The sequence below is a fragment of the Melospiza georgiana genome, chromosome 5, assembly GCF_028018845.1.
Source record: "Melospiza georgiana isolate bMelGeo1 chromosome 5, bMelGeo1.pri, whole genome shotgun sequence".
NCBI lineage: Eukaryota > Metazoa > Chordata > Aves > Passeriformes > Passerellidae > Melospiza > Melospiza georgiana.
Window position 1 is genome coordinate 30781712 of NC_080434.1, and position 22686 is coordinate 30804397.

Sequence of the window (22686 nt, forward strand, 5' to 3'; positions counted from 1 at the left end):
TAAAAACAAAACAAAATGAAAGAGAAGTTGCCTGATGTTAAATCACCTTGTGAAAAAAAGAAAAAGAATTCTGAGGTGCCTGGACTGATTCTGGACAATTTTCCATTGTGAAGTACATATCTTCATTACTTTTATCCCTTTCCTTTAATCCAAGGTTAGCCCTTAGGCAGTCAGTCCATTAGTTTTTCCTTGCCTGTGGTGGAAGGCCCAGCAGCACCAGCAGAGCACTGTGTGGTACTGACAGCATTAAGCACTGGGTGTGCAGAGTGCCCTGGGTTTGTCTGTGCCATCACTTGGTGTGGTGAGCACAGTGCACTTATTTGGGTTGTGACTGCAGTGGTGTGTGTAAATCTCTGCTGTACTGGGTGCTGGTGCCCAGGCCTGTGTAGTGAGCACACCACTGGTTGACAATCCTAATTCCCTCTCTCTCCTCAGATTTTCCCCAGAGTCTGGGTTCAGTGTTCACCTGAGGTCAGGATAGTTGCTGTTGGGGGTTTTTATTTCTCCTAACAGCACAGTTGTCTTCTTGGGGGAAGGATCCATCCATAACTTTGAAATTTTACCAAGGAAGGGATAGGACAAAGCTCTGTGAAGCAGAGGATGATTAGATTCTGATGCATTGGTGGTTGCTATTGCTGCTTCTCTACTATCACAGAAACACTTGGATTGGGAAGGACTCCTGGGCACCATCTCACCTCCAGTCCTTTCTATTGGATCCATTGCTTTGTCCAGTTTCTTTTCCACTCCTGGGGCAATTCCTGTCATTCCTGCTGTTGTTTGAGCCCTGCCCCAAGCCCAGCCCTCTCAGAGCACTGGGCTGAGGCTCGGTAGGCACAGGCCAGGCCCCAGTGTGGGGCAAAGGCTGCTGGTTTCCACTGGGGTGGGCAAGGAACCCCTCCATCAGGTGACACACCGCTTTGCCAGGGTTGGAGCCCATTCAGGTGTAAAGTCCCAGGCTCTGGGTGGTGATACCTGTGCTAGGAACCTGCCCAAATCCTTGCACACACCCTGCCAGCCAGGGAACAGCTGCCTCAGGGTGCATTTCAGTGTTGCCTCACCCAGAAATCTTCTCTTGTACCATGATGACACCAGATTCCACCAACCCCGTGATGTGCCAACAGTGTCAGGAGCATTAGCAGCTCGTGTAAGCATGAACAAGGACCCCTGGACCCTGCACAATCATCCACACCAATCCAGAGCGAGGAGAGGGAGATGTATTCCCGTATCCTCTTGTGGAGACAAGACAGTTCCTGCAGCTCAGCAAGGCCATCCGTGCCAGGACACAGCCCAGAGCCATTGTTTGTACAAACACATTCCCAGCTTCAGCCTTATAGAGGATAAGCAGTGCAGCCAGCAAACTCCCTGACTCCCACAGGAGCTTGTGGCTGCTGCAGCAATAACACACTGCATACAAAGCTGCCATTGTCTGTGCCCCTTGTTAGGTGCCAAAAAGGACCATGGAAGATGAACCTTGGCTGAACATCAGCTGCCCAAGCTGCTCTTATCACTCCCCCTCACAGCAAAATGGGGTCCGGAGGCAGAAAATAAAATGAAAAGACCCCAGAACCTGGTCAAGATAAAGATAATTAATAAAGAGTGTTACCAGCCCCTTTTCAGGTGCCAATACACAGCCCAGCATTGTGAGGGTGCTGTGGGGAGAGGAGCTCCATCCCAGCCAGGCCCAATGAACACTTTAGGTTTTCCGTCTGGTCACTAGGCCTCCTGCAGCCCAAGGCAGCTCTGCAAGCAACAGCTCCACTGTACCCCCCCAGGGACTGGCAGGATCCTCCTGCACAGCAGAGCTCCTTCAGCTTGAGGACAGAGAGCAAATTGTTCTAAAACCACAGCTGCCTGCCAGAGAGGTTTATTATTCAGGACCGTGAAGGATGTCACACTTTGAATGAAACAAAATGGAATGTTTGCTCTCTAGCTCACTGTCTTTGTTGTGCATCTGAGGTTACAACGAAAAGAGTATTTTTGTTTATGACAGACTGAACCAAACATTAGGGGTGATCTCCTGAGCAAGCTGTAAAAAATGTTCACTTTTTTCTACTTTTTAGGGGATGGATTCTGAAATGCAATGGATTTGGTATGAATGTTTTCCTGCCTGAACATGGCCCCTGGAGCAGTGGAATCTCTGTACAGCCACTGTAGGAGGGTGGGCTGTGGGTGCAGAAAGGCAAAAATGCTGTCCAGCTAAGTATTCATTTTTACTGTGAGGATATGGAAGGCACGGGGGTGGCATCATGTTGCTGGATTTACCAGGAGAGGTGTTGAGGCTGCAAATGGATTTCCAACTTCAGTCTCCCCGCCACTTGCAAAGATGGGGGTTTCATGCTTTAAAGAGGGAACTCCCAAAAAGTCATTTGCAGCCTGGATTTAGGAGAGCTGGTCTCTCTGGATGATGAACGTAGCACAGGAGACTGAAGTGGGGCAGAGATACAGTAATTAACTGAATATAGGCCTTCATGACATTTAGTCCCTTTGGGCTGAAACACTTAGGGCTGGAGAATAATCCTGGAGCATCTGAAAATGGGGGTGTGGAGAGAAATCAGCAACATCACTGCTTTTTACATATGTGGAAACTGAGAGGAGCTTAGACTCACCGCAGGATTTCTGCTGCGTTCCCTGGGATCAGGATTCCATGAGCCACATTTTCTGTCCCAGGTGGTGGATACACAGTGGTCAGAGACATTGGGATTCTTGGCTAAGGGAGAAGCACAAAACAATAGCTATGAGTGAAACTGGTTTAATAATAATTTATTTAAAAAAACCTCCAGTTGGGCATGGCCAGGTCATTGCTCACTCACCCAAGAAGACAAATGTGCAGTACAAGAACACTCTGGGCATTCCTTGGTTCCAAACTGCTGTTCTGAATGCAGAGATACCCATCAGGTGCCCTCTCGACCTGGGATATGGAGTGCTTGGGCAGTGGTGCCTGTCATAACTTTCTTACAGACTTAAGTGCAATTGTGCACATGTATACATGCTTTGCCTTGGGGCTGTGTGTAATTTCTGTGGTTTGATGTTTATCTTTGGTGTAATTAGTGTTTGAATTTCATCTACTATGAAATTTTATAGAGGTGCCCATGTTGCTTTTTTTTTTTTTTCTTTAAAAATGTTTTTTCATCTTCATAAACTCAAAGCTACAGTAGAGCAGCTAAGTCTGTACTGGAATGCTTACCAGATCTTTCAATAAAGAATTGGCTTCTAGAAGCTGTGTCATTACAAATGGATTTTTCTTCCACCACCGCATTGCCAACAACCAGAAAAGCTGCAGCTTCTCCAGCTGTGTCACAGCTGTCCTGTCAGCCCTGGGCCTCATCCTTGCCATAAAAAGCTTCTGATAACCAAGGCTCTGGCTACAAAGACACTCTCCCAGTGATAACCAGTGCAAAGCACCTCCTGTGCAAAGGACCTCTGGGCTGTGCTGCACCAGGATGTAATGTTCCAACTTGCTATTTCTGTCTGCCTGGTGGCTGTCACGGTGAGCAATGCCAGCCTGTGACACAGGGCAAGTAAACAAATTGGGCCTCTGCAGGAACACAGTTTTGCTGCTGCATGAATTCAAAGCTGCTCTGTTACACTTGAAGAAACTATAAGGAAAAAGTAAGAGCCAAGGCTTTTAACTCAAAGTAGCCCTGAGATCACTGGTATTTTTAGTTAATACAGCTTTTCACAGTTGGGCTCAAACCTATTCAACTCTCTCTCCCTTGAAGGCAGCAGCCTTGACTTCAATGAGGCCTTAGCTGCCTACACCTAAGCTCCAGCATTTCTTTTTAGGAGCAGAGTCCTTTTCTGCTCTCCTTTGTTGCCAATCCACATCTCAGCTCAGTTTGGAGCTGGATCAGCTCTTGGATATATGCACATATCCCATGGCAGTCTTGTAATCGCTGCTCACATGGGTAAATTTGGAGAGCTTGGGTGGTGTGCTGGAAAACCTGCTGGCCAGCTCTGCCCTTCCACAGGACTTGGGAAATGGCTCCCAGGTTTCTCTGCAGCTGGAGCATTTATCCCGCAATGAGCATCCCTGCGAGCAGCTGCTTTGTGAGAAGAGGGCAGCGAAGCACCAGCAGTACCACGGTGGTTTCCCTCCCCAGCTTCAAGATGGTCTGGGCAGAGCAGCCAAGCTTTTAGGACAGCTTAAAGCCTCAGAGGCTGCGCCTGGGAAGGGCTGGGAACTCTTCCCAGAGCTCGTGTGAGCACCATGTCCCGCCCCTCACCCGCACGGGATTTTCATCACCGCTGCTGGGCAGAGCCTCGCTGCAGCTCCCCCCCCTCAGCGCGGGCTGGGCAAACGCTCCCACCCAGGCCTTGTCTGCTCCTGCCCGGCTCCGGCACCAGGGGATTGCATTCAGGTTCATCCATGACCGAGTTTTGGTGCCATTCCTTACAAATTGCCCTTTTTTGTGGGGCCAGGCCCACATTCATCGCAGTGCCACACAACTCTTCTCCAGGAAGAAAGGGCAGGATTTGGCTCCCAGCACATCAGCCCTGTTCCTGGGCTTGCTTACCCCTCCCTCCTCCCTACACTTCACTACTGAATCAAATCTGTATCCTGACATGGAGAGAGATGTGTCCCACTGCCAGGAATTCCTTAAAAACACTCATACATTTTATACAGAACACTGAGCCTGGAAAGCAGCTCAGCCTCACCTTTCTGAACTGAGTTACTGCACCTGTCATGAAAGGCAATTTGGTCACAGCAAATTGGCCACAAATTTGGTTTTACCTGCTAAATGGAAAGCCTGGTCCCAGGCAGTGCTTCCACCTGGCAGGAACTGTGGTGGAGCCAGAGCCAAAGGCTGGGGCACTTGCAAGGAGCTGCCCTGCCACTCAACAAGTGCCTCATTTCACTCCCAAACTGGCTGCTGGCCCAGCTGATGCCTGTTGGGATCTACAGGGCTGGGACTGCACTTTCCCAGTAAAAAGGTCCATCAGGATCGTGAGCTCCACCACTTCCCAATGCTTGTTCCTGGCACTGCTGCTCTCCACCATGCCCGGAAAATGAGCTTGAAATATTGCATATAGTAATTGACCCAGCTGCACAGAGCAGCCTGGAGCTGCTGTTAGCAGGAAATCTCTCCCCAGAAAGAGTGGGAGGCAATGCCAGACCCCACAGCCCAGAGTTGGTACGGTTACCTGGCTCAGAGCTTTGGTGACATTCATCCATGACCTGCTCCCTGGCAGCAGAGGGACACTCAGGCTGCAGCTGTCATGTGTCTGCAGCTGCTGAACACAGTAACTCCCCCAAAACTGTTGAAGAGAAAGTGGTTTTGGGGTTTTTTTTCAGTGTGTGGCAAGATTTAAAATGTGGAAATGGCCAAGTGTGAAATACTTGAACATATGGAAAATGGACATTACCAGCCTATATAACCAAGACATGGCAAAGCAAGGGACCACGAGGGACATTGTGGACACTTAAGTGTGAGCTCAGTGACCAATGACCTGAGGGCACAGGGCAGGCAAAGGGCAGCAAGCTGTAAGGGGGATGAGGGATGAATAACTGGGGTGGGCAGTGTCAGCTGGCCAACGGGGGAGGCAATCTGATGTAGACTGGCAGTAGTGCTGCAGAGCATCTTGTCTTCTCTTTCACCAAGTCCTCTCTATCAGCCTAGGTGGGAAAACCTCTATGGTATCAGGGGATTCCACATTCTGCTGAATTCACACTCTACAATTTAAAGCAAAAAAGAACAAACTAATGCACCTGATTTCATGCTGCACCAACATGGACGGGCATACTCACACTCAGAAAGCAAAAATATGACCAGTAATAGGAACTTACTTCTCATGATGACACAGAAAAATGTTACTCATTAGCTATTGCTCCCGAGTTAAAAATGTTTATTCAACTGCAAATGATTTGTCTTTCCAACAAATGCAAACCAGCTTTTTGGTGGTAAATAGCAGGTATTTATTTGAAATGAAAAAAAAATACTTCAGTACCTGAACTATTGCATTTAATCATGTATTGTTGTAATTGTGTTACTCTACCTTTTTGCATTGGAGACAAATATACAATGAACATTCAGATATCACAGATTGCACACTAGATAGTAAATCGTCAGGCCTTTTACGTAACCACCAAAAAACAGATACTGGATTCTGCAATATAGTACAAAATTCCACACTCCAGTCTTAGCCAGTTATCTTCAATTTACTCCTGATGCTGTACAAATAAATGGCCATTTAACTAGGGTTTACAAGTTAATAACAGGACAAAAAAAATATACATTGCACTGACACAAAAAGTCAGCTGTGTTAATAGTCATGCAACAAGTAACCAAACTTGCTGAAATTAAAAATACTTTCTAAAAACAGTTTTAACTGCATAAGTATTTTATACACAGTTCATTTACTGAAACAAAAGGAGTCTTTAATGATACAAAGCAAATATAAGTTTCTACCAATTTTATACATAAGAAAGTGCAAAATAACTTATCTAAAGTGTTTTGCTATTGAACTCATGAATGTTGGCTGGAGGCAGCCAACCCCTCTCAAAAGCATGACATTACAGTTGCACACTACACACGAATGTTAGGAGTACATGGATAAGTTTACTACAAAGAACAAGGCAGGAGAAGACATGTGAGGTACTTGCAGAGAATACAGTCTACTAATGTTAGTGTAAATGAGTATATTTTTGCTCAACAGATTTTTACATGGAAAACAAAGCAAGTATTTGCATTAGAAGCTCGAATGAAATGGAAAAAAACCCCACTCCCACGTGAACACCACAGTTGCCCACAGCACCAGCTGCCAGAGGGAATACGAGCAGGTGTGTTTGTCCCCCTCCGCCTCCAACAAGCAAAAACGTGTTTTTTTGGGAACAGCATTAAGTCAGAGGGCTGTGGTGGTTTGCTTGCAAAATGTAAACTGGGCCTACCTGCACACTGCAGAATTTGTAAGGAATGAGGATTTCCTCAGCGCGCTGCCAGCGCCGCAGGCGCGGAACAACACCCGTACGACACAACTGCGGCCGACAGCGCCGTCCTCGGGCCCTGGCCTGGCCTCAGGGCTGGACCTCATCAGTGCTGCTGTCACAGCCTTGCTTTTATTAGGGCTTAACCACGTGGCTGTACAAGCTGCAGTCCACAGAAAAGAAGGCTTCCTTAAATTTGGGGGTGATTTGGAAATCTGGAGGCAAGGGGAGAAAAACTGTGGACTCAAAGGCATTTAGAGTTGTTAAAACAGCCTTTTCTTCAAACAGAAAACGTTAAGGCCACTAGCCTGTCTTCTGAACTATGCTGGTTTTGCATCATTTTGGGAAGGGTGAAGGCAACGTTAGAGAGAACGGCTGAACACAGAAATTCCAGTGCTCTGCACATGCTTACCGAGGACCTCTTCCTGTTTTTAGGGTCAAATCTGCCAGGTAGCCAGGAGTCAGTGTGGCTACTTGACCATCACTCTTTGGATCCAAAATTTGGGTCAGCTAAGCTCAACAAACCTGCATTTACTCAACAGTGTGCAAGGCTCTAGAGAAGCCTTTCTGTTCATTTGGGGACCTAGTATACATACCAAAACAGGAATAGATCTCATTTTACAGACCAGCACATACATAATAAAGAAACAAGTATCAAAATACATATTTAACCTTCAGTGCATAAACATGTGATACCAGGGTAAATAGTAAGTGGTCAGAATTAACAAATTATTCACTGCTAAAAGCTCAACTCAAGAGAAGACAGGGGTGCCCCCACAGCGCCAGGGACCCTCTGGAAGGAGCTCACCCCAACAGAGGGGGCCTGGAATTTCTGATGGTGCAATTCCAACAACAATGCTGGTTTTAAGGATTTGCTGTCCCTGGGCCAGAGCCTGCCCAAGTCATTCCAAGTGAAGGATAATCTCATCCCTTTGAGTGACAACATTCACTCAAGTACTGCCAGAGCCACCTGTCTTCTGTTGGTCTGCGTCATATCCTTACCTCTATTTAAAAGAATCCATTGTGAATATACCTAGCTCTAGATCAGTTTGTCACCCATTTACAAAATATATACACATATGTTAAAAAACAAAAACAAACTGACCACCAGCCTGCCTGCTGCCCTCCCTCTACCCAAACAAAAACCCACTGGCAAGACCTCATGCAGAAATTAGGTCCATGGGCCTACCCCAATGCACGTGCTCCAATCCCAGCAGATATCAGTGTCTCTACTTCATCCCACATGTAGTGCAAAATAAATGACAGAGTAGTAAAAAAATACTGCAATTAAATTCATATTGAAACTTAAAAACCATAATGGAAATCTACTGCTGTCCTCAAGCTGATGGTGTGTGCTGAAAGACAAAGAGAGCTCCGAGGAGCATTTCTGACATGACCAAGACCACTCTGCTTTAGAGCAATGCCTGTTGTTACAAAAAGGTTTTTTGCAGAGAAGCAAGGGGACAACAGCAGTTCAATTTTATGCACAAGGAATTAATTCTGTACCTATATGCAAAAGCCAATTGCTATTGACTAAAGAAGGTAAAAGCTGGTTCTTGCACTGCATGAATCAGCTGCTAATGAACAGTAAGTAATTAACAAAACTGCAGCTCTGACATATGTATAAAAGAGGCCTTATTAAATATGAACAACACTGAGGTGGTAAATAGTTTGGTATAAAATGCAACACAAGTGTACAATTTAGTTCCTGGTTATCTTACAGCTAGAATAAAATACTCCAAGTTCCTATTCTCAAAAATGTTTTCTTTTGAAAAAATCTGTGTAATTCTATGAATAGCCTCACTTAAATTAAGATACTGTGGGCAACTGAAAGAACAAACATGCACAGATTGGATTTTTAACAGAAATACACATAATGCCTTTGAGTTTTCTGTTTTTTTTTTTTTTTTTTTAAACATTCGTATTTAAATTGATAGATGAGATAAAGATGCCACACAAAGTACAGTGGTTAATCTGTAGTCCCATGTAACAGGCAGTTAAGTTCATATTTAGATAAAAAGGCCGTTATATCTATTTACAATATACACAGTTGCTTGCGAAGAAGGCAGATTTACAACTATCTTCTAAAAAGCCTTGCCCTCCCTCCCCCCAGTTAAGATGACTAACTCTACAAAAACAAGACAAGAAGGGGTGTTTACGATAAACGAGGATTTTTGTGACAGCCACCTCAGCATGGGCTTAGGGGCTGCCAGTTCTGTTGGATTTGTGGTTATTAACCATGTCTTCCTAGGCCTTGCTCTTCTCCTTATGTTGTTCGCCTTGTCTGCCTTCTGTCAGCACAAACCAATGCAATGATCCCTTTTTACTCTTAGTGCTTAGAATGCAGTATAAACATAAGTGTAAACAGACAATATTCCAATTCCTTCTGATGCTCTCACTGGTTCCTGGAGTGACAGCGGGGCTGGATGAGGTTTGCCAGACCCCATCAATTTCTGGGCCCCTCCTCTGAGCCCCGCTCGTGCTGCAGGTTGTAGAAGCAGTTCTGGCACACTCTGACCGGTGATGAGATCTTCAGCCGTTTGATTTCTGACTGAAACCGGCTGCACCTGTGGAGAATAAAGAACCATCACTGAACGCAGGTCCTCTCCATTTCTACCCATTTTCTATTGAGCTCTGGGAATTATCACCATGACTTCAAACACCAGAAAACTGTCCTAACTCACCTTAACATAGAGATGCAATGCAGTGTGGCAGAAGCAGAATTTAACTCAAATGATCACCACAGACTCAACGCAATGAAACTGTGTGACAGCTCAACAGCAGCTGCTGTCACCAGTTTAGACTCAGACAGATAAAACTAGAAATATCATCTCTGACCCAGGGGATCAGAGATGAGACTTGCACTTCAGTTTGTGGGTGAGAGGAGAGCTCACACACACCCTTTATGTCATACATTTTGTCTGAGGCTACCAGCTAGCGGCCCCTAAATCAGCATCCTCGCCATCCTGCACACAGTTTAGGCAGCCTCAGTCTTTCACAAGAGTTCTGTGGTATGTCACAGCTTTGCCCCACCTAAAATCCTGTGTGGAAAAGAGCCCAAAGGAGGCTGTTGGCTGCTTACTTCTGGCAGAAGAGCTGTCCACAGTTCCTGCAGTGGTGCCGCCTCTCGGTGAGGGAGAAGCGCACGGTGCAGCCCGAGCAGCTGTCGCCACCCTCATCCTTCACCCAGTGGTCGGCCGCGGACCGGCCCGGCTGATCGCTCACTGACCAGCTGAACACCCTGCCCCGGCCGTCCCCGATCAGGATCCTGCTGTGATCCCTGCAAGGGAAAGCAAAAGCATTCCTGCAACAGCTCTGGCACAGTAACACACAAGCATCGATGGCCGATTTTAAATGTCAGAGAATCTAAAATGGTAAAGCACTGGTGTGGTGACTAACCCAACTGCCCTGCTCTAACTGAGAGATGGATCTGCAACACTCTGTGTAACACAGTGCAGCTGAACAGCTCTCCCTCTCTAGTGTTTTTATCTCAGTTCTTGAAGAAGGCTGCCCCAAACAGAAGCACCACAGAACAGAGTTATGAACAATGGCACCTCTTCCTGCTGACAACAGCCAAAACTGTTTGAAGTGCTCAAGTGTGAGCTACTCACTTGGAGATGCCGAGCGCAGTGATTTCTGCTGGGTGTGCGTTGTCCTTGCGATCAAATGCCGTGTGCATAGTTAGCTTGCTTCTGAACACCAGCTGACGCTCCCATCTGTATCCTACAAAGGAGTGGGAAGTGGGAGGGGATAAAGTAAATTTGCTCATTCTCATTTTTGTTCCCTCCTCCCCCAACACACCTGTAACTGCAACTTTGTAGTACGAACAAAATCTCCCTCAGAGATTGAAGTTTCTCTTTTTCTATAACATTTCACTTAGGAATAAAACTGAGGGCTGTGCATGGTTTCTTTTACCTGGTTTGAGCTTGCTGTAGTGCCGTGCTTCAGCATAGCTGGGGTGGGGGTGGTTAACCTGAGCATGGGGATGCATTTTTGCTTGTCCCTCCGAATAATTGACAAAGATAAATCCATCCTTCTCATCCAAGCTGAGCTGGTCTGACCAACGCCTGGAGTCATCGGAGCCGCTGTCTGCTGACCACGCTGCTGCTGCCCTGGCTGACGATGACCGGGGCCTGTGGCTGGTGCTGCCTGGCTGGCTCTGGCTCTCCTGCACTTTGGTGTCCTGGCCTATGCAGGCATCGTCTGCCTCGGAGTCACTGCTGTCCTCCTCATGGGCTTCCTGCCCTGGATGGGCACAGCAGGGAACAAGGCACTGTTAGTGAACCTGGCCATGGCCTGAGCTTTCTCCTTGCTCTGCTGCTCCACTGCCTGAAACCCAATGGGCACCAACTGCTGAGAGAGAGACAGTGCATGCAGGCATTGCAGGCATCTCAGAGCCTTTTCAGAGATTCAGCTCCTGCCAGGAATCACACCATTCATATTTTTGCATTTTTTTTGCACTTTTTTCTGTTTTGCCAGAGAATGACACACCTTAGCTGAAGCTACTTCCTACAACAGTCCCTCTGAGGAAGGCTATGATAGACAAAAGGAGCAAACACTTAAGAAACACTCAAGTTGGCAAAACCTTTCAGCAAAACTTACACAAGTAAGCACAGTCAGCTATGCTGAAACTGACTGAAAAATATGATGCAGACTTGTTAATAATAGGACTTGTTAATACAAGAGAGCAATTAACAAAGACATTTATACTCCAAGTGACACTGAAAATATCCAAAAGCTGTATTTATATAATAATTACTTATGAGTAAAAATGACATTCAGATCCAAATCCAGATCATACCTTCAACATGAAGAGTGCAGGAGATGGCTAAAAGAAACAGTCATAAGGCACGGAGCAAACTCTTCCAAGAGTGGAAAGGGAAATCATTGCTTGTCTTGTTTAAGCTGTTCCATCAGTAGATTCAACTTGGCTGCTATGCTATAATTCCATTTCACACTAAAATATATCTAGCTTTTGGACAATCCACTGAGCGTGCCAACAGCCAAAACAAACAGAGAGAAGTTCCACCTTCACAGAACAAAAAGCTATGATAGGAACATTTTTTCTTACATGTAGCAATATGAAACTACCTTAAGTAAGGTGGTGAACACAGAACTCAGATGCTCTGTTCATTGTGCCACTGTGTATCTACTGCCTTTTGAGATAAAACCTCCATCATTCCATTCTGCACTGTATAACCACAGGACTTGACCTCCCTGTAGCAAAGATCAGATAGAACAGGGAAATACCAAACACTTGTCAGGAGACATACCTATTTGAGCATCCTGACAGTCCTCTTGCATTTCCAGCATCTCCACAGGCTCTGGAGCTGGTGTTTCTGGCACTTGCAAAAACTCCATCCGCCAGAACTGGAGGGACAGGGGATAAGCAGAGTGGCACTTACTGAACTCTTGCCTTTTTCCTGAGCTACTTGAAGAGTTAAAATGGCTTAGTAGAACTGTGTATTCACAATGGTAGCATGCAAGGCGGGTGACATCTCCATACTTAACTCTGTTTTTGAGGACTAGAAACTATAAGAGGACATCTGTGTTCATGCCTGAATCCACTCCACACAGCTGTCTGACCAGCAGACTCTGGTTAAAGCTGCACACAAAAGTACTGCAGGCAGGGCTAGACATGTAGTGATCAGAGATGACACTAAGTTTCTCTTTTCTTTCTAGCCAAGCAAAATGAATTGTCTCAAGGTGTGTGAAATTAAAATGGCGAACCAAAGCAATAGTCTCCAGGTATGAAAGCTGGTGACCAAAACAGAGCAGGAAGGAAAATGCATGCTCTGCTGACTATTGCTGGTTACCACATCCCAACTGGGGCACCAAAAAGGAGAAAGAAGTGTTCAGATGAAATTCCCAAGTAAAGCAGGACTGCTTTTGTTCCTGGTCAGGACACTGTGTTCTCCTGGACAGGCATGACTTTTCTAAATACTACCACCAGCAAGGCACAAGCTTTATTTTCCAGGCAGTGACTCCTGGTACTTACCCGGACAACTCCATCCGAATGCCCCGTGACAATGACATTCTGGGTGTCCCACTCATTCATCTCTGACACAAAACAACACATAATTTGCTGGCTTCGGCCAGTGAAGGTGTTTACACTTGCAGTAGGGCTGCCATTAATGCTCCACACGTGGATGTAAGTGCCAGCACACGATACAATGTCTCCCTGCAAAGACAAATAACACCTCCAGATTTCAATACAAAGCTGCAGGTGTTCTTCAGCAAAAATATAAGTCAAGCTCATTTATAAGTCAAGTTGCTGGCACTTTTCAGGAAGTTCTATTCAAGGGGCGTCTGGCCAGCTGAAGAAGCCTTTAGGACCTAGAAAACCACACTTAATAACCACCAATTTGTTCTATTTACAGCATAGAATGAGTTCACCAATTCCTCCGCTTTTCATAGCATAACAATCCAACAGCCTATTTTTAGTATTTCCAGTTTCCACAGACTGTTCATGTTCACACTGCTCTTTTTCACAAATATGTATCACCTTAAATTTCATTTGCTTCCTTACTGGGAACAGTCCAAACTAGTGCAGAGGGAAACAGGAGCTGCAGGCTAAAGCACTGGCAGCACTACAGCCAGACCACCAACAGCTAATAAACTGTACTTGCTACCCCCTGCTTGCATTACAGCCCTCTCTTGTCTTGATTTCTACCACTGCATCTGCTCCAGCTGCAACAGGGTCCATCCAGCCTTGATGGCCAAGCATGGGAGCTGGATAAATGGTGACTTGTAACTCACAGGACCACCAGGGACAGAAGCTTTTAGGATACATCTGTTTCCACTACAACTGGCACTGCACTGTCACCCAAGGTATCCCCCTGTTTCCTTTAAATTCAGCTTAAGACAAGAGAAGCCGACCAAGGTCGTGCATCAAAAGCTCTTCTTGGTTCCTGTGGCAGATCTGGCATCTCACTTGGAATGTCACACTAGCAGTGCTTGCAGCAGTGTTAATAAATAACCTATGAGCTCAAGCCACTCTGCATGGAATGCACCCACGTATGGCTCTAGACAAATGACACAAATTATTCCTAAACCAGTTGTTAATCAGTTTTCAGATGAGTTATACAAGTTCTGCCAAATTAACAGGAGAGCCCAGTGGCTTTTTTCCTTTGGTTTAATGATTTCCAACTGTCGCTAGTGTTCCCACTGCAGCCTGGTGGACAGGGTTTGGCTCTCACCGTTAATTCATTTATGCAGAGTGCTGAAATGGGAGCCCTGTGCCCCCGGAGCTGTGTGAGGAAGGAGAGCTTGTTCAGGTCCCAGATGATGCAGGTGCGATCCCGGGACCCGCTCACAATGATGTGATACGCCAGCGATGCTGTTAGGCACGTTACAGTGTCAGTGTGACCCAGCAGTGCCTGCAAAACACAAGTCAGGAGCAAAAGTGGGAATCAGGAGAGAGCAAAAAATTCCACATCAAAGCCTCTTACCTGAAAGATTCAGATAACCTAACCAGAATGTCCCATCAGAAGATGCAGCCACTTTATAAGTCTTCAGTTGATAACTATTTCTATAACTAAAAATGGTAAAAGTAATATTTTTTTCAGTTTAAAAAGAGCTCTGACAGAACAAAATTTCAAGAGTCTAATGTTACAGATCCTTCCACTGAAGAAAACCCCATTCTGCATCAGCACCACTTGTTTATAAGGTCAGAAAGTGTTCCAGGCTGCACCTGAAATGACATTCTGCCTCCTACAGTAACTGCTGATGACTAGGAGAAGACAAAAAAAGACATGAAACAGTTGCAGCCAAAAAACAAAGTCCGTTGGAAGGAGAAGAAAACTATGAGCATCTACTCATATTAGGCCCTACTTTTACATTTTAGGCTTAATCTATTGGAAAGAGTCTGAAATACAGTCAGATTACTGCACCTTACTCAGTTAAAATAAAACTCACTGAATGCAGTAAAGGTATTCAAAAACGCTGCCCCAAAATTTAAGATACAGTGTTTTATCATGTACAGTTCAGAAAAGCAGTTTTGGACAGTTGATTACTGTACAAGGGAAGTTACTACATAATTCTCTAAATTTCTTTTCATAAATTTGAGGAAAAGACTTCCTCTAAAAAGCAGTCCTTCTATGAAGAGGCTAATGGAACCTCTAACAATGATACACAGCTGCTAGAATATATGGACTTAGTTGTGGTTGGATTTTTTTGGCTACATTTGTTGGGTTTGTTTTTTCCTTAGTAAACACACAAAACTTACTTTGCACTTAGCTGCAGCTGACTTTAAAGCATGAGTGCTTGTTTTAGATTAAAAAGTGCTATAATAAAAGTAATTAATTTTTTTTTTTTAAAGCGGAAAATTAACCTTTAAGGCAGCCTCCTTTTATGTCCTTCCTGACACAGTTTGTAGTTGGGGGCATTACACGTAATACTACAAGGCAGATCATTTCACAAACTCACCTGCATCATTTTGTTAACATCACTATCAAATTCCCTTTATCTCCAGAAGGCTCCTTGTGACCCACTATTCTCAAAAACAGTGCAATTTTAAAGATGCATTTTGCCCACTTTCAATGCAGATCACCATCTCAACTACTCCATTCTCTGCGGATCTGCTGGACTCATGGTTTCAAAGGTGAGCAAACCCATTACACAATTACTTTGATCTTATAACATTACTTTACAGCTTTATTCCATTTTACCTGTTTCAGTGTGAGGGCTTTAGCTTTTTCTTTGGAGACACCCATTTCCCACACACACACTGCTGTGCTTGTTCCTCCAGTGATAACTAGTTTGGGGTTGGGGCAAATGGCACACAGGATCTGACCCCATTCTGACAAGCATTCATAAACAATCACAGCCTAAAAATACAGAACACAAAGAATTACTTACAGAACTAGTACTTGGTAGGATAAAAAATATAAACCTGGCTGCCACCTTGCACTCATTAGGTCACTAAGACCTGGTAAAAAACTATTATGAGTTAATATTATTCTGTCAACATCCTGGTGAAGACCCTCAAGAGAGAGCAAAAAAACCTGATGCAGCAGAAGATTATTTCATTCATGTGTGAAATAAATGTCCATTGTTATGTTTTTTTCACTATTGAGTACTGATTGCTGGAACAAAGTTCAGATTACAAACCTTGTCTGATTCATAGGTACCCAGTCTGCAGCTGAGGTCTGCATAGCCCCAGGCAAATGTTTTATTCCAGGTGGGTGGGATGAGAACTTTGTTCTGTTCTACTGCCAGAATGCCTTTATCAGTACACACGATCTGCCCCACAGGCTCCTTGAGCTCTGGAAGAGAAGATGGGGTTATGTTTTATTGCTGGGAGAGACAAATACTATCAGATCCCTTTAAGTACCTGCTGCTCTTCCAAAGCAAGGTCTCTTTAGTGGCTATTTTTACATTCTTTGCATCAGCTGCAGTGATGGCAACTTTTGCTCCATTCCTAACAAATGCAGAGCCAAATATAGATTAGTGCTTTCTAATTTCCTGACTTAGTCTTCTCTCTAAGCTCTGCTATGCCCCATTTAATAGCATGTCTTCTCTCCTTACAGCAGGGAGCCACAGATTGCTTTACTCAGCTAGGAAAGAAATCCCTGTACAGCATTTACCTGCCTTGCAGACAATTAAGTTTTGTTCAGTCCAATGTCAGATTTGAAGTAAAAAAACACTTTCTTTTGTCTCAGTGCTGCTACCAACACCATACTTTCCTGCCAACATTCCTTAGTATTTCTTGGCACTGTGATAAATAATCCTTTTGCTGTGAAAATCACAAAAACAGAGGCTATCACAGGCCCAGAAACAACGTACTCTGCATGTTGTTCATTAAATTCAAACTTATAAAGAGGTGCTTGGGCTCCATTTTATCCCTCTATTTAAAAAATGTCATATTAAACTGTGCAGCTGTAGTGTTTCCCAAGATCCTTTAAAGTAGCTAAGAACATAGTTGTACAGCATTAGGATATTTTGAATTTGTCTCTCTCACAAAACTACGGGCAGTAAGAATATTAGAAGTAAGAAAAAGATGGAAAAGTACAATCTTGCTGAAACTCTGAATGCTTGGGCAAAGAAAGAGCAATAACTACTGTGAGTTCAAAGTTTACCTTTCACTGGGGCAAGAGATGGCCGCAGGTTGTCCAAATGATGGAAAAAGATCTTGTCACCTGTGGAACCAGGGGGCACAGAGGTTCCCACAGCCTCTCCGTTCAGACGGCTTCTAACACGCTTTGGTGGGTGGGGTTTTTTGAAGAGCTGAAATTCATCAAGAAACTAATGACCATCAAAAATTACAGGTTTACAAGGGCACTAGTTTAAAAAGATCATAAATCTGTCCAATATATCTTCTAAAAATTCTGCAGGTAAGCAAATGCTTTACTGCTCTCAGTATTCACTAATAACTCATGATGAACATTTCAAAAACCTTAAAAAATACAAAAACCAACAAGGAGCAAAGTTGCTCTGCCCCGTCAGTCCGTGGCATCTTGGTACCCTCATGGAGTCTGTGAGAGCCCTCTTCCAAACATACCACCAGCTCTGCAATGTTTTACATCATAACTTTTTAAAATTTAAACCCAAACTGCCAGGCATGTTACTAGTGGAAGAGGTGGGACAAAGAAGATGCATGTTACATTGTGCAGGAAAGGAGTGCAAAAATGCACAGCAGCCATGTCACTGAGAGAGCCTGCCCTGGATCCCCCATAGGAAATAACAGAGGGAAACAGCAAGACTCTACAGTTACATAAAAATGTGCTCCAAGAGCACTCACCGTCAACAAAGCCTTAAGGAAGTTTTGAGTTTCCCAAGTTTACTGCAGTCTATTTCCTCCAGCAAAGCATCATGCAATTCCTGGTAGATTTCACCACAGCTTTGTACCTAACAGGCATCTGAGGATGCAGGCAGAGCTCTGGACTCAGCTGCAGTGCTCTCTACTGCCCTGTCCTCTGCCCCAGTCCCTGTCTGTCCATCTGGCTTTAGCTGGGCCACGTCTGATTATTATCACAGCAGAGGGATTGGTTATTACATAAGAGGAGAAAACCTACAGCCACTACATAATTAGATTATTGAGAGAGAGCGAGGAAGGGAAAGGAGAAAAGTGACAGAAGACAGATAAGCAGTTCTTAGCCTTCCTTCCAAGCAGTGAGAGACAGATAGCTCTAAATGGGTTGCCACAGGAAATATTGTGTGGCTGTCCTGAAACATTATGTGCTGAGAGTTGAGTTTAGAGTTTCCAACACATGGCTTGAGCTCCCAGCCAATTGCTGAAGGTATCTGCAGTTTCCACCAGATCTAGGATTGGAAATAGTTACCAAAGACATTTAAGATTTTCACTGGATAGCAAAAGACTCCAAAGAAATGCCCAATAAAAAACCCAAATCAAAACCACCAACACCGAGACTCCCCCCAAACCTGAACCCCCAGATTTAATATTACATTGAATTATTTAATGTAGTCTCTTAAAGAGAACACAAACTTTAAAGCTGCACCAAAACCTGGTCTTTACATCTTCTTAACTATGGCTGTCCTACAAGAGGGAATCACTCATGAGACTAGGATAAAAAAAAAGAAGAAGTTATTATAGAAATTGTTTTATTACAGGGTAACTTCAAATACCTTAGCACTGGGCATTACTTTGAGGTTGCACTTTCATTCCTCCCCTACGACTCAGCAGCAGGAACACACTTCTGGGTTTTTTTAATGCTGATTTTAAGAGTTGAGCTATAATTCACCATGCCTTTATTTTAAGGATGTAAAGGGGAAAAAAGACATTTCTAACCTCACAAGTAAAGCCCAAAGTCCATCTTTGTTCAATTTATGATGGAAACATAAATGACTTTGCTTCACTGGAAGAATATTTAGGAAAAAAATACTCCCAAGAAGTTTCACTCCTAAAACACCTTCCTGTTTCATATTAACACATTTAAATTTGAGTGTTAACTGGAAAATAAGAATTCTACAAAGGGTATACCTGCTTTGGTATCTGTCCAAAGTTATTAATGAATCCTATGGTAGCTGTCTCTTTTAAAGGATCATTGATGTTATATATGTCCACTTGTCCCTCATAGAAGAGATGGTGAAAGACATTTACAGCTTCTACTGCAGCAGGGCCCTGCTGTTTATAGCCAAAGATCAAGTCAATCCACTCATGCAGGTGAGCACTCACAAAGTCACATTCCAGAGCCTGAAATTCAGAAGACATGCATTAAAATGAGTTGAATTGCTCACTGATTGAATTTACTACACTTGCCACAAGAAGAAATGCAGAACATGATTTGACATATTTTTGTCACATTTTGACAAAGCTTTTTATTGAAGCAAATCTGGCCTCAAAGTACTCTGTAGCCAAAAAGGAAGGAGAGGAAACACTGGTCCTACAGACCTTGGCAACAATCAGACACCAACCCTGAACTCACAGACTGGCCTGTGACTGCACAAATTGAGCACAGATAAAAGTGCAGTGGGAAGTCCCAACACACATTCTACTGTCACCATGAAAATTCAAATTACCTCCCGATGGACTCTGATAAACTCACGAGGATCTCCTTTTGCCCATGGAGGGAGTATTACATCACCAAGTTTAGTCCCATTTTGTTTACAACCTAATAAAAAGAAAAAGAAGGAAAAAATTTGGACAGAAGCACTGAAATTGAACGGCAACAGGAAAGGTGAAAAAAAAGGGAAAAAAAAAGAAAAAATCAAAGTTCACATATGTATAAAGGAAGCCATTTCAGTCTTTTCTTTAAAATACTATTGTGGTTTTAAATGTCAGGCAATAAAACATGAAAACTTTTGCCTCAGTTGTTCATGTAAGATTGCTTTCAGGAGAAAGAATCCAAATACTCCTCACTAAGGCTTCTGAAGAGGAAAACAGCATTTCATCATAGAATGAAATTGTCATTTTACTGCTGAGAACAGCCCGTACTCCTGTGATGTGCAGCCAAACACTCATTTCCTAGCAGTGCAGAGCTAACTGGCATGCCTCACAAGCTCCATGACCAAGGATACTGGCAATTCCCTGATGTTACCATGGCCTGGGCACAATACATTCACTCTGTCCTGGACAGCCCCCTTCTCACTCTGGACATCAAACAGTGGCACGTTGTGATCAACAAAAATATATTTGGTAAAACTCCTCAGTTATATTCTTGTTCTGTCACTTGCTGTCAAGAGACAATTCCACACTTCCTATTAACTCAGAGGAACACCTACAAATTTCCAACTTTACAGGGGCACACAAAAAATAAGTGCAACACTCCAAGAGAAACTTTACTTGCATCACCAAACTTCAAATCTTCCTTTCTTTTCAGGTGAGAGGATGGGAAGCAGGATCACTACAAATTACTTCAGTGTTTGACAATTGCTCCTAAAAGAGCCCTTTCTACTGTTGGTCCAAATGCTCAATGAAGAATTTCCAATGGTTACAGTCTAAAATTATCAGATACAAAGATAAGTTGACAAGAGCTCAACATTTTTTCAGTAACACTCATATTCTTTAGTGTAAAATATTGATGGAAGAGGTATTGCAAAGTGTTCTTTGAGTTTTGCTTTTCTTTTTTTGTAAAGTTGTGTTTCCAATCTGCTACAATAGATTTTGAATAAAGGCTTGCAGGCCACTAAAACCTATGATTTGATTAATCTTTATTGTTGGTAACAGATTCACAGCACAGAGCTCAGAATATGAGAGCTTAACACCAGTGTTAAGAGTGACATATAATAAGTAACATTCATCTCCAACAAACAGGTCTCCTACATGACTCCTGCTGAATAATCACTGTCACAACTGCTGTGACAATTCGAAAAACCTTTAGGAATATTTTCAAATGAAGTTCTAAAAGCGAAGATTTGTCAAACAGATTTTGAGAAGCTTCAAAAAATAAACAACAAAGATCGTGAACACCATCATGGAATAGGTTACAAGGAGAAAAATGCAAAGCAGAGAAATTCTAAGTTTATTATTATCTGTGCATTTTGAACTGGTAAAAAAGCCCAAAGGGACAAAAATACACCACTCCAAACAAAAGCCTTTTCAGGGACTAGTTCTGCAATTCTCAGAAGACACTTTGTATTAAACTGCTTACAATGAACACTCACAGCTTGAGAAAATACCTGAAGTCTGTCTGGCTCTGTTCTCCCACCCACAGTGCTGCTATCAAGCTCTTTTTGCCTACCTAGATCAAAATTGTTGGAGTTGAGCAGGAACTCGGGGAGGTAGAAGAACTCTGGGATGAGCTCCTTCACGTCGGCCATGTTGTGCTTGGAGGCAGAGTACCAGGCCTCGCGCACGCTGTGGAACATGCGGTCAGCCAGGTCGAAGTGCCCGCCCTGGGGGCACAGAGAGTGGCATGTCACTGTCACAGCATCCCTCAGCATGGCAGCTTTGCCAGGAAGGCAAATCAGAACATCCTCTGCCAAATCAAGACACTAGAACATAGCATGTTTCTTTTTTTAATGCAACCAATCTAATCAGCTGTGTTACTTTCAGGTACATGATAACAGAAAATATAGATACACATATAGAGAACTTAAGGAAAAGTCTCATCTGTCTGATTTCAAATCTAGTCTCTTTCAGAGAAACAGCAAAATATTTTTCACAGTAGAACTCATTTTGGTTTTTGTCTGCTGCTACTTTGTTTTGTGTAAATTTAGGAAAATGTTCAAACTACAAGGGGAAAAAAAAAGGTGAATTCCATCACATCATTTAAAAAGACATATCAAAAACCTTCCAGGCAATAAGAACTCTGCTAAAAGGTGTTTCTTCCATGATATTTGATGAAAACAAAGCTGACTGATCTTATTTCCCAGTCATGTCTGAAATAAGAGCAGGCAAGAAACCTGAAGTGTGTTTTTACCTGTAACCGTAAGAAAATCTGAGTAAAAGGCTCCATCCGGACAAGATAGGAAGCCACAATCATGGCTGAGGAATAGTGAGTCCCATAGTGATAAGCTGGGGTTTCCCCTGCAGATTAAAAATCATAAACATAGAGAAATAAAGTCATTAGATGACAGAATCAGTACTAATGGAAAAAAAAATTAACACTGCATTTTAATTACTCTGTGGCCTTGGACACTTTCAGAGCTGGAATTTGTAATTTTCATTCTCAGATATCTGAAAGCTTTATGTTTTGTCACTTGAGTTTGGCTGCAATACAGTAGCCCTAATTCATTAGGGTTCTGCAAAGCAGTACAGAATGGTCACTCATTTTTTGTTTTAACTAATTGAAATATTGCAGGGCAACTACAGTGATTTCTACTGAAGAAACATTTCTAAAAAGTTTTTCTTTTTTAATTTTTGGTGTTATTTTTTACTATGGATTTAAAATCTTGGGCAGAAATATGTATCAGAACTGTTGCCTACAGATTTTGTACAGCTTTTACTTTCTTAATTTCCTGGCAAAATGTCTGCACAAGCACACTTAGAAACTACTGATTTGTCTCTAAAAATGAATGTCTTTGCCACCTGCTGCTGTTTGACACAGAACAGCACTGCAGTAGTTAAACAGGCATCTATCTTCAATGAAAGCACACAAGAAAACTTTTCTTGCCAAACACAAAGTTTTATTTTCAAAATATAAGCTAGCTCTAAAATCATGACTAGGTAACTTAACTGAATCTCATTCTGAGGGTTTTTTAGTTAAGAAGCTGCTGGTTCCTTAGTCAAAAATCACACTTTAAGATTAGAAATGAAAAAACTAGAATACTGCTAATGCAGAAGCATTTGCAGTCTTTGTATTACTAATCTTCATGCAGCAGCAATCAAACTGTGTTAGCAGACACAGCTGGTTGTGTGCTTC

General features: G+C 43.3%; 1 protein-coding gene across 8 annotated transcripts in view; it reads right to left on the reverse strand.

Moving 5' to 3' along the window:
• Positions 1–7002: 7002 nt before the first annotated feature.
• Positions 7003–22686, reverse strand: part of WDFY3 (WD repeat and FYVE domain containing 3) — a 151576-nt gene continuing 135892 nt past the window's right edge. For all 8 annotated transcript variants that reach the window (XM_058025323.1, XM_058025321.1, XM_058025320.1 and 5 more), the window contains 14 exons: positions 21745–21851; positions 21064–21217; positions 19403–19494; positions 18864–19076; positions 17002–17149; positions 16034–16188; positions 15592–15750; positions 14122–14301; positions 12921–13103; positions 12196–12292; positions 10838–11167; positions 10534–10645; positions 10005–10202; positions 7003–9489 (listed from right to left, as the gene is read on the reverse strand). In XM_058025323.1, coding sequence (XP_057881306.1) covers positions 9369–9489; positions 10005–10202; positions 10534–10645; positions 10838–11167; positions 12196–12292; positions 12921–13103; positions 14122–14301; positions 15592–15750; positions 16034–16188; positions 17002–17149; positions 18864–19076; positions 19403–19494; positions 21064–21217; positions 21745–21851 — 2249 coding nt within the window. In that variant the 3' untranslated portion in view covers positions 7003–9368. The remainder of the gene's footprint in view (positions 9490–10004; positions 10203–10533; positions 10646–10837; positions 11168–12195; positions 12293–12920; positions 13104–14121; positions 14302–15591; positions 15751–16033; positions 16189–17001; positions 17150–18863; positions 19077–19402; positions 19495–21063; positions 21218–21744; positions 21852–22686) is intronic.